This window comes from Neophocaena asiaeorientalis, unplaced genomic scaffold (genome assembly GCF_003031525.2).
Source record: "Neophocaena asiaeorientalis asiaeorientalis breed wild unplaced genomic scaffold, Neophocaena_asiaeorientalis_V1.1 scaffold487, whole genome shotgun sequence".
NCBI classification, from domain to species: domain Eukaryota; kingdom Metazoa; phylum Chordata; class Mammalia; order Artiodactyla; family Phocoenidae; genus Neophocaena; species Neophocaena asiaeorientalis.
Window position 1 is genome coordinate 133,261 of NW_020173398.1, and position 16,073 is coordinate 149,333.

Here is a 16,073-nt window from a genome sequence, read left to right on the forward strand (position 1 = left end):
TTGCGGTACGCGGGCCTCTCACTGTTGTGGCCTCTCCCATTGCGGAGCACAGGCTCCGGACGCGCAGGCTCAGCTGCCATGGCTCACGGGCCCAGCTGCTCCGCGGCACGTGGGATCTTCCCAGACCAGGGCACGAACCCGTGTCCCCTGCATCGGCAGGCGGACTCTCAACCACTGTGCCACCAGGGAAGCCCTACTGTCACTTTTTATATTTTTGAATTAGATTTGCTAAAATTTTGTCAAGAAATTACAAAGCTAATTTACAAATGATATTGACCTGTAATTTTCTTTTCTTGTAATGTCTTTGTCCAGTTTTAGATTGAGGGTAATACTAGCCTAATAGAATAAATTGGAAAGTTTCCTCTTCTCTTCAATTTTCTGAAAGATTTTGATTGGACTTGGTATTATTTCTTCCTTAAATGTTTGGTGGAATTCACCAGTGAAGCTATTTTGACCTTAAGTCTTCTTTGTGAGAAGGTTATTAACTATAAATTTAATTTCTTTAACTGATATGGGGCTATTTGGACTATTTATTTCTTCCTGTTGATTTTTGGTAATTTATGTCATCCAAAGACCAAAGTCTTTGTTCATTTTATCTAAGTTGTTCCAGTGCTCTTCATTTCTTTTTGTAGGTGTCATCTGATGTCATTTCCCTTTGCCTGAAGAATTTTTAAAAACATTTATTATAATGCAAATCTCCGATTAACTATTTCAGCTTCGAATATCTGAAAAAGAATTTCATCTTTGCTTTTGAAAGTTATTTTCACTAGTAACAGAACCCTAGGTTGATGGTGTTTTAATTCCAGTACTTGAAAGTTGTTGCGCCATTGTCTTGTCACCTGCATTGTTTCAGACAAGAAATGTCCTGTCCTCCTTATTTTTGTACTGTACATGATGTGTCTCTCCCTGCCTACCCAAGCTGCTTTTAAGATTTTATCTTAATCATTGGTGTTGAGCAGTTTGGTCACAATGTACCTTTGTGCAGTTTTCCGTAGACTTCTTAAGTTCATTAGACTTCTCAAATTGTTGATTTGTGCTTTTCATCAAATTTTGGAATTTTGTTTGGGAAATTTTCTTCTGTGCCACCTTTGGGAACTACAGTTACATATATATTAGGCTGCTTGAGGTTGTCCCACAGCTCATGCATACTCTATTTTTCTTTTTTAGTTGGTTTCTTTTTTCTGTATGTTTCTTTTTGGATAAATTCATTTTCTATGCTTTAAATATACTAAAATTTTCTTCTGCAATGTTTAATATGCCATTAATCTTATTCAGTATATTTTTTACTTCATAAATTATAGTTTTCCTCTCTAGAAGTTAAATTTGAGTCTTTTTTATATCTTCTGTGTCCCTACCTAATATGTTTCATCTTTCCTGAAGATTTCTGAGTGTAGGGAAGACTGTTAAAATAGCTGCTTGAATGACCTTGTCTGTTAATTCTAACATCTGTGTCCATTCTAGGTGGGTTTCATTTTTTAAAAATTTATTTTATTGGGGCTTCCCTGGTGGCGCAGTGGTTGAGAGTCCACCTGCCGATGCAGGGGACACGGGTTCATGCCCCGGTCCTGGAGGATTCCACATGCCACGGAGCGGTTAGGCCTGTGAGCCATGGCCGCTGAGCCTGCGCGTCTGGAGCCTGTGCTCCGCAGCGGGAGAGGCCACAACAGTGAGAGGCCCGCATACTGCAAAAAAAAAAAAAATTATTTTATTGAAGTATAGTTGATTTACAATGTTGTGTTAATTTCTGCTGTCCAGCAAAGTGATTCAGGTATACATATATGTATTCTTTTTCATATTCCTTTCTGTTATGGTTTATTACAGAATACTGAATATAGTTCCCTGTGCTGTACAGTAGGATCTTATTGTTTATCCATTCTATATATAATAGTTTGCATCTGCTAATCCCAAACTCCCAATCCTTTCCTCCCCTACCTCCCCCTCCCACTTGGCAACCACAAGTCTGTTCTCTATGTTGGTGAGTCTGTTTCTGCTTCATAAGTAAGTTCATTTGTGTCATATTTTAGGTTCCACATATAAGTGATACCATATGGTATTTATCTTTCCCTTTCTGACTTACTCACTTAGTATGATCATCTCTAGGTCCATCCATGTTGCTGCAAATGGCATTGTTTCATTCTTTTTTATGCCTGAGTAGTATTCCATTATATCTATCACATCATCTTTATCCATTCATCTGTCAGTTGTTTCCATGTCTTGGCTATTGTGAATAGTGCTGCTATGAGCATAGAGGTACATGTATCTTTTCAAATTATGGTTCTGTCCAGATATATGCCCAGGAGTGGGATTGCTGAATCATATGGAAACTCTATTTTCAGTTACTTGAGGAACTTCCATACTGTTTTCCATAGTGGCTGCACCAATTTACATTCTGAGTGGGTTTCATTTGATTGTTTTTACTCCTCATTATGGATAATATTTTTCTTCTTTGCATGCCTGGAAATTTTTTATCGAATGCCAGGCAGGTATTATGAATTTTATCTTGTTGGATGCTAGACATTTTTATATTTGTAGATATTCTTGAGTTTTCTTCACAAACTCAAGGATACAATTAAATTACTTGAAAACAGGTTGACTCTTTCAAATCTTGCTTTTGAGATTTGTTGGTGGGACCAGAGCAGCATTTATTCTAGAACTTATTAGTCCCCACTTCTTAAGGCAAGACACTTCTGAGAACTCTACCCAATGTATTATGAATTATGAGGCTTTCTGGCTGGCTAGTGAGAATAGGCCCTGTTCACGGGCCTGTGTGAGCATGAGGAGCAGTAACTTTTTTTAGGCAGTTACTTCCCTGGCCTCAGGCAACTTCCTCACAAAGATGAACTGATTAATACTCTACTGAATACTAAATGGGGACCCTCTGCAGATCTCAGGAGTTCTCTTTCTGTGCAGCTCTTTTCTTTCTGTTACTCCTCCCTGCAAACACTAGCCTCTTTGTTCTTCTTGGATTCTTCACTCTTTCTCCTCAGCTCTGCTTGTTGAATTCCACTTAGGTTTTCCCAAATCGCACTACAGCCTGGGAACTCTCCCTAGACTGTGATCTGAGGCAGCAGTAGGGCTGTCCTTGCTTGTTCTCCATCTCTTAGGGATCACTGTCCATCATTGCCTCATGTCCAGTTATTGAAACTATTGTATGTTTTGTCTGGTTTTTAAAATTGTTCAAATGGTAGGTAAATCCAGTCCTCATTACTCGTGAGTCACTTTTAATTTTGATAAATAGCCTCCTATAAATCTTCCCCCAAATTATACAAATTTACACTCCCACCAGCATGGTGTCAAAGTGCCTATTTACATGCACCATTACTACAAGATATTATTCTTTTTTGTTCATTTTTGTTAATCTGATAAGGAGAAAGAAAGGTATCTCTTTATAGAAGAAATTCGCTATTTCTGGAACTCAAGACGAATAACTGATCAGGTAATCAGAGTTACAGAGAAATTCTTTTAAAAAATTATACACACACACACCCACACACACACACTTACAGAGTTTGTCATTGTTTTTCATACATAAACTATGCCGATTATGTTTCATTTGCCATTTTTAGTTTTTTTGGAGTGAGATGAGAACTTAGTGGCCCTTGTTCATCTGAGTTCATATCCTTCTAGATTCTTATATTTTTATCTAGTCTTTCAGGTTAATTTCTTCCACAACCAATTACAGAGCTTTTTAAAGCTCTTCACCTTTATCTAGTCTTTCTAAAGCATTCAAATTAGTTTTCAGAGACACAGAGCTTTTTCAGAATAGGTAAGTAAATTACATAATTACAATAACAAGTATAACTGACATAAATGCATTGGGTAAGAAACCTAAGTTATTCTTGGTAAACTAGAAGAAATAAGAATGCAAAGACCAACATATACTAACCTACAGCTTTGATAGTACTCAAAATCCGTGGATGTCACAGAGGGAAAAGAGAATGTGATTAATCCTGCAGATCAGTTAGTAAGTCAGACAAATGAGCTTCCACTAATTTTTTTTCACTTGCATTTCATTAATTATTCATGAAGATGAGCATTTTTTGATATTTTTTTCTTTGTATTTATTCAGTCAGTTGTCATTTTTTAATTCATTGACTATTTTTTCTAAGACGTGTTTCTGTTTCTTTTTTTAAATATTTTATTTATTTATTTATTTATTCATTTATTTTGGTTGCACCGAGTCTTAGTTGTGGCAGGCGGGCTCCCCAGTTGCAGCTCTCAGGCTCCTTAGTTGCAGCTCGCTGGCTCCTTAGTTGTGGCATGCGAACTCTTAGTTGCGGCATGCATGTGGGATCCAGTTCCCTGACCAGGGATCGAAGCTGGGCCCCCTGCATTGGGAGCGCAGTCTTACCCGCTGTGCCACCAGGGAAGTCCCAAGACGTGTGTCTGTTTCTTAATTATTTGTAAGAGTTCTTTACCTATTATGCATGTTAATCCATTGCTACATATGTGACAGTGTTGTTTCCTAACTTTGCTTATGATATCTTTCATTGTGCATGATTTTAAATTCTTTTCTTTTTCTTTCTTTCTTTCTTTCATTTTTGGCTGCATTGGGTCTTTGTTACTGAGTGTGAGCTTTCTCTAGTTGCGGCAAGTGAGGGCCACTCTTCGTTGTGGTGCGCGGGCTTCTCATCACCGTGGCTTCTCTTGTTGTGGAGCACAGGCTCTAGGAGTGTGGGCTTCAGTAGTTGTGGCACATGGGCTCAGTAGTTGTGGCTCGCGGGCTCTAGAGCACTGGCTCAGTAGTTGTAACACACGGGCCTAGTTGCTCCGCAGCATGTGGGATCCTCCCGGACCAGGACTCAAACCCGTGTCCCCTGCACTGGCAGGTGTATTCTTAACCACTGTGCCACCAGGGAAGTCCCTAATTTTAAATTCTTATGAAGTAAATTTGTCAATATTTTTCTTCATGATATCTGTATTTTATGCATTGCTTCAAAAGACCTATCCCATCTATTTTACTTTTAAAAGTTATGTAAGTTTTGGGTATTTCTCACTGACCCTTTGCCTATGTTTATTCTATGGAAAAAATAAGTAAGCATTTTTTTTTTTTATATTTTATTTTTTTGTGGTACACGGGCCTCTCACTGTTGTGGCCTCTCCCATTGCGGAGCACAGGCTCTGGACGCACAGGCTCAGCGGCCATGGCTCACTGGCCTAGCCGCTCCGCGGCATGTGGGATCTTCCCCGACCGGGGCACAAACCCGTGTCCCCTGCATCGGCAGGTGGACTCTCAACCACTGCGCTACCAGGGAAGCCCAGTAAGCATTTTTAAAAATAATATATTTAGCTAGTAGTAAACCTTCTTTATACACAAATCTTTTTTTATTCCCAATTTTTAAAACTCAACATTTTTATACATGCTTTCATTTTATAATGTGGAATTACATGAAATTTTCTCTTGTTACCCAAGTTGGGCTAGATTTCCACTATCCCCTAAATTACTAATTTGATTGTAAATACCATTTTGCTTGCATATAGGATTAAACCTATGCTTGCCTTCTTAGCTCTTATTCATTGTAATAAAGCTAGAACAAAGACTGGTTTTAAAATAATGAAACATGAAAACTATATGAAACCTATACACGTATACGCTTGGTAGAAAATCTAAGAAGTGAAAATATAACCCAAGGGCATTAACAAAATCCCATTAATATTAAGAATGGTACTATAGTTTTTTAATGTTATTTACAAAAAACAGTTACAGTTTGAATATAAAGATCAAAATTTTAAATCATAAACTTCAATGGCAACTTTTCAGTTATTATTTTATTTGATTAAGACTCAGCATTTAACACTGTCAATCCCTCATTCCTTTTTGAAACTTTCTTCTTTTGGCCCCAGAGTCTCCTGGCTCTTTTTCTGTTTATCTGGCTCCTTCAGGTTTCCTCTGTTAAAAAAAAAAAAATTATCCTTAACCTGTACCTTAAATGTTTATGTTCCCTAGATGCTTTCCTGGGACTTTTCTTATTTGACACCATCTCCTGACCCACCTCATCTACTCCTCTGGTTTTCACTAATGTGTGATCTGAGTGCTAATGACTCACAGCATCTCCAGACCTTACCTTTCCCTGGGTTCCAAACCACATGTCCGTCTATTTGCTAGACATCCCACTGAACTCAATATCAACTTATCTGAAAATGAACACATTATATTCATTGCTGTTTTTTCTCTACTGTCCAGTCAGTTCTCCTTCTAAACTTGTTCCTTCTGCTGAGTTGGCAGGTAGGGCATGTGGTGGTTTAAGCATTGACTCTCAAGAGTAGCCAGGGGCTGGGTGTGAATCCCAGCAACCTAATTACCTGGGTGACCTTGGGCAAGATATTTTACCACTCTAAACCTCAGCTTTCCTTTAAACTGGAACTAATAGTCCTACTACAAAGAGTTGTTGTGAGAATGCAATCAGATAATCATACAATGCTTGCCCTGAAATAATAACTCACTCCTCTGTGAGTGGTAGTTCACCCAGGTAGTTTGACACCAAAATAGAAACAGAGACTTTGAACCTTCTTTCTTCCTTACTTCTCTCGTTCATGCAGTCTTCAAGTCCTATTAAGGCTGCTTTTAAAAGTGTCCTGGGGACTTCCCTGGTGGTCCAGTGGTAAAGAATCTGCCTTTCAATGCAGGGGACGTGGGTTCAATCCCTGGTCGGGGCACTAAGTTCCCACATGCCACGGGGCAACTAAGCCCGCACGCCACAACTAGTGAGCTCACGCGCCTCAACGAGAGAGTCAGCATGCCACAAACTACAGAGCCCATGTGCCCTGGAGCCCGCGCACCACAACTGGAGAAGAGAAAACCTGCATGCCACAACTAAAGAGAAGCCCGTGCACCACAACGAAGAGCCAGAGCACCACAACACAAGATCCCACATGCCTCAACGAAGATCCCGCGTGCCGCAACTGAGACCCAACACAGCCAAAAAATAAAAATAAAAATAAATATTTTTAAAAGTGTCCTGAATCTGCCTACATCTTGCTCTCCCTAATCATGATGCTGATCCCTGTTACCATCATCCTTTTAATCCAGCTGCCTCCTAATTAATCTCTCTGCCTCCATTCTTATCCACTCCTAATCCCAGTCTCTTCACAGCATCCAGCAAGACCTTTCCAATATCTGCCCTGCTTGCCTGCAATATAAAGGACAAATCCCTTAATTTAATCTGCAAGACCCTTCTTAAGCTGGTTTTGTTTCCATGCCTGCTTCAAATCTCATCACCAAAGCGGTGACTGCAATAACTGTCTTGCAAAATCTTATTGTAAAACTGATACAAACTCATTATAAGAAATTTGAGAAATTAAGAAAGAAAAAAGGAAAAAAGCCCACAATCCTTCTATTGTTATCATTTGGTATTGCTCTCTGATTTTTTTAATGCATACATGTACACAGCTGTCTCACATTGAATATGTAGCTGTTTATGGGGATGTTTTGTTTTTAAAAAGCATGCCTAAATACATGCTTGTTGTTTAAAAAAGTACAAAGTAGCATGCCCCATTCATACATTATAACCCCACCATTTCTCCCAAACCCCCTAGTTTCATTCCCTTCTTTATGTCTGTGAGCAGAAATGCATTAGATATTTTATTCAGCTTTTTCAATAACATTGCCTCAAGCATTTTCTCATAACATTAAAAATATTTTGTAAAGTGGTGGTCCCTGGTGGTCCAGTGGTTAGGACTCTGCGCTTCCACTGCAGGGGCACGGGTTTGATTCCTGTTCGTGCCACTGCATGGCCAAAAATATATATATATTGTAAACTTCATTTTAATGGTGGCATATTAATGGTCATAGTAGTAGCTATGATGTGTGGAGTAACTACTCTGGGCCTAGCACACTGCTAATGTTGCACAATCCCCATTTGACTGATGAGGGAACTATATGACAAAATGTCAGTTCAAACATTGCTGTGCCTCTCCTGTGGACACCTCAGTATTATGGATATGTGACAATTAATCATTAACCAGTCTTCCCCCATCTTTGGACATTTATGCTTTCTTATTTTTCCATATTATAAATAATTTAGTTACTATTATCATGTTAGTCCGTGTCTGCATTTCAAATTATTTCCTAATGAAGTTTACTAAAAGTGAATATGTTTGAAGTTTTTGACACATATTGACAATTGCCTTCCTGGAAGGTTATACCAATTTGCAAGGAGTGATTAATTCTAATGGGAGGGAAGGGACAGAAAGAAGGTGACACTTCACAGAGGAGGTGACATTTGAGCTGGCTTATGCAGGATGAGTAGGACTTTGCCGGAAAAAGCAGAGTGAGCAGAGCATTCCAGATAGGAAAGGAACTGAGAGCAAAGGCACCAGGCATGAGGGAGCCAACAGAGTTTGTTCCCTCAACTTATTTGCCACCAGAAACCCTCATCATTTAATTCTTCTAGAGTTGGCAGGGAAAAGAATCAGAACAGTCAAGGAGAAAGTTAAAATTCTAATATGCGATTTTGCCCTTTCACATATTTAGAAGCCATCTCAAATGAAGCTTTTTTTAAAGTTCTGAGATGTTTGTGTTAGTCTGGTTGTTTCCTTTCCCAAAGGGGGAACAAATTCCATGAGGATTCAGTATAACAAACATGCAACCTCTCTGGTCCCACCTGTTTCCCTGAATTCAGAGGGGCAAGAACAGTGCATTTAACGTTGGAACTAATATGAATAGGAGTCACTACCAACTGCCCTAGTTATAGGCAATGAGCAGAATATTATCAACTTCTTGTATTTGATATGATATGTATCTATTTGATAAAATGGATAAAGGTAACTAAAATCTATTTTTAAATGTGAGGTAGGTGCCAGATACTAGGAGGTCACATTCTACAGTGAGCAGAGCTGTAGCTGGATTTCAGCATTTATCTGAGTATCAGGTGTCTGCAGTTCCTTCTTTCCAGGCTGGAGCAAGTGCTGAAAGCCAAGGGGATAAAGGTGACAGGGTAAGGGAATGGGTTAGAGTGCTGTTAGCAGAAGACAGCCATTCATGCCACCCAGGCAGGGCAGTAGAGGCTTCCACTAGCCACTTCTCACTCATGCTATCATCACAGCTGGAAATGCAATTTAGCCGGGAGGCCATTTCACATCATATTTTGAAGAAGGCAACTTATTAGTTGTAAATTAAGTAATGAAATATTTCTATCGTCTAACTGCCATTTATGAAGTCTAGAGCGTATGTATGAATTCAACCGTCATAAAACCTAACTATGAAATAGAAATTGACAGAATTAGTGAAAAACATGAGTTACAGGCTGTTTTCAAATAAGTTGTGCCTTTCTGCTTTTAAGGAAGTGTAATAATAGGAATAGATGAAGTGATCAAATAGATGATCTGCTGGACCAGATCTTATTGATAGCTATCATTAGCATTTTCATACAAATACATTGTATGAATGTATTTAGACATAGCTTTAGACAATGTATTTAGAATGGCTTTAGACATAGCCAGTCTCCCAGTTGTCTCCTGTTCTGCAAATGTCTCCTCTGAAGGGAGCCAAAAGTGGAAGTATTCTTCCTTACTGCTGCCACTGAAGCCTTAAAGGGACCAAAAGAGTACTTTCCTCTTAAGGTTCTTGCAAGTTATTGATTAGAGAATGTATATAAAATTCTTGGGCTTCCCTGGTGGCACAGTGGTTGAGAGTCCGCCTGCCGATGCAGGGGACACCGGTTCGTGCCCCGGTCCGGGAGGATCCCACATGCCGCGGAGCGGCTGGGCCCGTGAAGCATGGCCGCTGAGCCTGCGCGTCCGGAGCCTGTGCTCCGCAACGGGAGAGGCCACAACAGTGAGAGGCCCGCATACCGCAAAAAAAAAAAAAAAATTCTTAACACCATGCCAACACCTCCTAATGATAGAAGTGGGAGGAAGAGTTGTTATTTTGTTAGTATTGTGGTTATTATTATGTTTATTATTTTTACTAGATTATTTTACAACCTTGACTTTTATGCCTGACTTGCTAGTCTACTCCCCAGTCCTAACAAAGGAAGATGTAAGATTGGAAGACAGTGTCTTAAATTCCATTTGTCTGTCTATGAGAGACATAGGAAATGTGAAATGTGCCACTGGACCAGGTGTGCAGCTCTCTCCCGAGTGGGAACTGTCTTGCAGTTAGGGCATCATTCATAAGTGATGAACATCATCTGAATGGGAAACGTATGCTCATTCACAGCAACTTAATTCCTAAAAATTTCTGCATTAAGATGGTGAAAATGACTGAGATCTGTACCAAAAAGCTCTTATCAACTTAAAAAAATTTTAATCAGATGCTAGTGGAAGCCTCTGAGAAAGAAAGCCCTCAGTCTGCAACTTAACATTTCTCTTCAGCAATGCTGCATCCTCCTCTTGATTTCTTTAGATAATATTTGCAGCCTAAAACACAAAGTCACTTTATTCAGACTCATTATTTGGCCTCTTCTTAAACAGCCTTAGGTTTCAGAATCAAAACCTTCTATTTTTCTTTTTTATTCCTAGTTCTGACCCTCTGGTTCTTTCTCTAATATCATGTCCTTTCTTGAATATGTGTATAGAAGAAATATTTTTAAAATAGCACATTAGGGCTTCCCTGGTGGCGCAGTGGTTGAGGGTCCGCCTGCCGATGCAGGGGACACGGGTTCATGCCCTGGTCCGGGAGGATCCCGCATGCCGCGGAGCGGCTGGGCCCGTGAGCCATGGCCGCTGAGCCTGCGCGTCTGGAGCCTGTGCTCCGCAACGGGAGAGGCCACAACAGTGAGAGGCCCAAGTACCGCAAAAAAACCCCAGCACATTAAAAAGCGTAAAGTTATGTTATTTACCTAAAATGCTTGCATAATTTATTTCAGTGTCTTTACTGAAAGCAATTGATCATAAAAATAGCTTGCACTCTTCCAATTATAAAATAAATAAGTCATGGGAATGTAATGTACAGCATGGTGACTGTAAAAAGTTTCTAAGAGAATAGATCTTAAGAGTTCTTACCACAAAAAAAATTAACTGTGTGGTGATGGATGTTAAATAGACTTATTATGATCATTTTACAACATGTACAGATATCGAATCATTATGTTCTGCACCTGAAACTAATATAATGTTATATGTCATTTATACCTCGATTAAAAAAAAATAGCTTGCATTTAAGGTTAGTTTTGCATTGCTACTACAGTTGCCATGGTAAATGAATTTTTATTTCTACTGCTGATGGGAGTGATTTCTATTATTTATATTGACCGAATAGGACATCCCTGGTGGCGCAGTGGTTAAGAATCCGCCTGCCAATGCAGGGGACACGGGTTCGAGCCCTGGCCCGGGAAGATCCTACATGCCGTGGAGCAACTAAACCCGTGCGCCACAATTACTGAGCCTGCACTCTAGAGCCCACGAGCCACAACTACTGAGCCCATGTGCTGCAACTACTGAAGCCCACGTGCCTAGAACCTATGCTCTGCAACAAGAGAAGCCACCACAATGGGAAGCTCACGCACTGCAACGAAGAATAGCCCCTGCTCGCTGCAACTAAAGAAAGCCCATGCGCAGCAACCAAGACCCAATCCAGCCAAAGATAAATAAAATATTATTTTGACTGTATAGTTCTGTCCTGGAAAAAATTTGTGTAATATAGTATTCTTCCATAAAACTTTATTTCTCTGATTCCCAGTTCTCTTCATCTTCATTATGATTAAGGCTTTTATTATTCAACTCTTTCTATCCACTTATCACTTATTCAACCCTTTATCACTTAACTTTGCCCTTTAATTTTTTCATAGGTTTCAGTCTTAATTTCGCAGATTTATTCTAAGCTCCTTGATGAGAGCTACTGCCTTAGAGCAGGGGTATATTGTACACTGGAGTCCCAGGTTGTGCCACACATTGATTGGTGGGAGTTATCAACAAAGTCAGTGAACTTCATCTGTTCATTCATATTACATTGAAGATTTTTAATGCCACATCAAAATTAATAAATATCTGAAATATGCATCTACTTCTTCCCCAGGTTAATCAGTTTCATGGCATCCCCAAGCTTCTACAGCTCCTCAAAATTCAGAATGAAGATATCCAGCGAGCTGTGTGTGGGGCCTTGAGAAACTTGGTGTTTGAAGATAATGACAACAAATTGGAGGTAGCTGAACTCAGTGGAGTACCTCGGCTGCTCCAGGTGCTGAAGCAAACCAGAGACTTGGAGACTAAGAAACAAATAACAGGTAGTGCTTGCTGACTATTACAGGGGGTAGCGCAGTGCACCCCAGCCAGATGTGTTAATATCATCTGTTTTTTCTGAGGTTTCCTGGAACAAATGATTGATGGGCTCATTGTTATCTGAGAGGGCTTTCAAGGAACATTATTACTGCTAGCTTAGACCCCAGATTCAAATCAAGTTTGAATCCCTTTTTTCTGAAGTGGAAATGATTCTGAGGCTTTTGGTTAATATTTTAAATTAGAAGTTCTATGCAGCTTCCATCACCTGGACCTCTCTCAATACGAGCTTCCTAGCTTACCTGTCCCTCTACACCCCCCAAAAAGAAAAAAAGCATGACTGGATATGTTTTTCAGTTCTCCATTTTATATTTCTACTCAAATACTGATTTGGAAAAATAAATATCTCCCTTCTGTGCATGGATTGGAAAACTAAAATAATCAGATAGAACTAAACTAACGGTTTTGGTAATTCTTGAAGCATGGAGAAAGGAGGACTAGTTTCATTTAAATGAATAGTACGTATGATAGAAGAGAAAATAGTTCATTGAAAATGAAATGAAAATGGTTCATCAGCTCTCTGCTAAAGCTCCATGAACACATTACACAGTGCAAGAAACATTACTGAGTGTAATCATCAGTAGTATTGCCTTGGGGAAACTTTTAAGTATCTTCGGTGTCCCAGGTAGTAGACATTTTTAATTTATTCTCACAAAAACCTTAGGTTTTGGGGTATTTTTAGGTATTATTGGCTACTAAATCTCAGTTTTACAGATGACGAAACTAAGGTCCAAAGAACTTAACCCTTTCTAACATATAAAAGTTTTTTTAATGATAATAGTTGACAGTCTTCATACTTATTTAAAAGAAGTACTCCATAAATATTGTTTAAGTTGAACTGAATATATGTTGCACTTTTGCCATCCTTTATTATACAACAGTATTCTTTTTTTCTATAAAAATGTTGTCATTATATCCTCTCTATCCGTTTATATCTCAAAATATCACATTTTTCTATCTCAATAGATTTTAATTTTATAAAACTATATGAAGGGTTGCACCGTACTACCCTTCTGCCAGCATGCTGTCATGTCCCATGAGAGATTTCCTGTCATATCCATGACTTATATTAAAATACCTACAGAAATTAAGAGTGATATCACTTATTCATTCATTCATTCAGCCAACATTTAGAGGGCAGCCTTCAAGTACCAACCAGGGTGAATCACAGTCTAGAGAGTTTGTGAATTTTATTTTCCATCTACTAAAAAGTGAACAATTATGTGATGGTTGACATTAAAAAAAAACAAAAACAAAAAAATAGCAACCAAACCTCATGTTTAGAACCTAACATTTTCTTTATTAAAAAACAGCTATGAACCACGAAAGAAAATCAAACAGATTATTGTTTTACACTCAGAAAAGACTTCATGAGGAGATATATTTCACTGTGGACCTTAAAAGAGATTTAGGCTTTGGACTAGCGTTTTGAAGGAGAATGAAAGTTATTCCCAGCAAAGTGAAAATCACTAGCAAAGCAAAGAAGCTGCTGGTCGTTCACAGGAAACTTGGGTAATAGAGTGATCGAGGTTAGGGTGTGTGGTAGCCAGAAATCTTGGGAGGATGTGTGGCTCTGTGTCAAGGAAATAATCCATTGTTTATGAACTTCCTCTTCTCTTGTGTAGGAAGAAGGAAGCTAAGGACAGAGAATGTTCTGTGGTATTGATGCCGCAGAAACCACTGTCCTCTTTAGATAATCTACTGAGGTGACAAATGGAGTTTGATTGTGCAGTTCCCAGGATTTCTAGTATAAGCTAAACATCCCTACCAGAAGGTGTTCATTACATATTAATTGAATTGAGTTGATAGTTGAATGTTTGATACAAATCCTACTAAATAACTTCCTTTAGCTCTATTAATGTAAGTGCTAAATAAGTGCTTTTTGGGCCTCAAAAATAAATTGTTGACTAATTTAGACATGTTTATATCTTTGTTTAGAAACAAAAAATGATACAGTAGAAACTAACACAACATTGTAAAACAACTATACCCCAATTTAAAAAAAAAAAAAACACAAAGCGAGTAACCATATATGTGAATCTTTTCTTGTCTATTTTGTAAACATCTTTTTATTGAGCCTCTATTACATGCTAGTCATAAGCTTGGGGTTTCCATTTTTTATCTCTCTTCTTCCTGACAGCTCCATAACGTATGGTATTATTGACTGTTTACATATGACCAGTGCGAGGCTCAGGGGGTTGAGTTGCCCAAGGTTGCACAGCTAGCAAAGAACAAGGCCAGATTTGAACCCAGTATTATCTGGGTGTTTTGCTATATCAAAGTGGCTCCCACCTACTGTTTTGGGGGCAAAGAGTGACTCATTTTTACACTTCTTTAGGAAAGGGCTTTGTCTTTGAGATCTTGGATCAGAGAGCTCTCCCTTGCTCCTTTTTGGCCCTTCCTCTCTCTCCTCTTGCCACTGCCTTGATTCAAACCCTCTTCATCTCTCTGGTCTACTCTTGCAGTAACCTTGTGCCTGGCCTCTATGATTCAGTATTGCACATTCCCAGTCTGTCCACCACTCTGCTTCTAGTGATTTCTTTCTAAAATAAAAATATTGTCCCTTTATTTTCTCCATTTCCTATGTTGAAGTCTGTACTCTGTAGCATCTCACACAAAGATTTTATGATGTGAGCCTGGTGACCATTGGCAGCAGTGTCTCTTTTCATACCCTTTTAGCCCAGGCTCTGAAATCCTAAAGAATTTGCTGCTCTGTCCCATGTCTCATCTGTCTCGATACCTTTGCTTCTGCTGTTGTCTTGGAGTGGAATCCTTTTTCATACCTAGACCACCTGGTAAACCTTCTCATTCTTCAGTAGCTACTCAAGTATCACTTCTCTCTCTGAAGCATTTTCAAATACCATCCTTCTGTACTTTACTCTCAGGTCCCACCTTTCCTCTCAGCAGAGTTTTGAAGGAAGGGGCTTCTCTGAACTACCTTTGTGTCGTTTCATATTAAGTTGCCACTTATTTTGTGCCAGTATGTTATTGCAGTAACAACTGTGGTACTCATAGAAGCTTCTCAAAGCTGTGGATGCCTGACCAAATATAAAAAAAGAGTTTTATGGCCTGGGAATATCTAGATTACACACAAATGAGAGAATCAGGTGTGTTTTCAGATAAGACTCTGACTTTTCTGGCCAGGATATAAAAAAATAAACCATCTGCTTCTATATATGCATGAGAAGCTTAGCACCAGAGCTTTGTTGGCTGGGAAAGAAAGTCAACTCACTTAACTTTTCTGCCATGTTCAGTACCAGCCTAGGAGGGAAGCTCTTCCTTCTTCTGAAGAAAAGACTTCAGGATCGAAGACTTTCTTCCCGTGAGTGTGTTCCCCCTCCCTTACCAAGTGAGTGTGGTAGTGTATTTAGTTGAAATGAGAACAGTACATACTAGTCTCAAAAGTTCATCTTTAAGGTCACTGAATAATGAGCACTTAACTGGAGTGAGTAGGGCTCTGCCTTGGGTTAAAACAGGTCATGATAAGAATGAAGTAGGGTATTGTCCCTCTTCTACAAATTGCATAAGGAAGAGTCAGGGGATGATTGTCAATGTTGAAAATGCATATTGATCTCTGCAAATTATATGAAAATATTTCATTGGATTTCTGTATTTTCATAAAATACAAAAATATTTTACTATATAAAATATTCATTATGAGGCTTCCCTGGTGGCGCAGTGGTTGAGAGTCCGCCTGCCGATGCAGGGGACGCGGGTTCGTGCCCTGGTCCAGGAAGATTCCACATGCGGCAGAGTGGCTGAGACCATGAGCCATGGCCGCTGAGCCTGAGCGTCCGGAGCCTGTGCTCCGCAACGGGAGAGACCGCAACAGTGAGAGACCCGCGTACCGCAAAAAA

At 39.3% G+C, this 16,073-nt stretch overlaps 1 protein-coding gene across 1 annotated transcript in view; it reads left to right on the forward strand.

Annotated features, from left to right (window-relative positions):
* The window catches only part of PKP2 (plakophilin 2), an 86,901-nt gene that overhangs the window by 28,071 nt on the left and 42,757 nt on the right, over positions 1-16,073 (forward strand). The window contains exon 5 of the mRNA XM_024747096.1: positions 11,957-12,164. Within this exon, the coding sequence (XP_024602864.1) occupies positions 11,957-12,164 (208 nt within the window). The remainder of the gene's footprint in view (positions 1-11,956; positions 12,165-16,073) is intronic.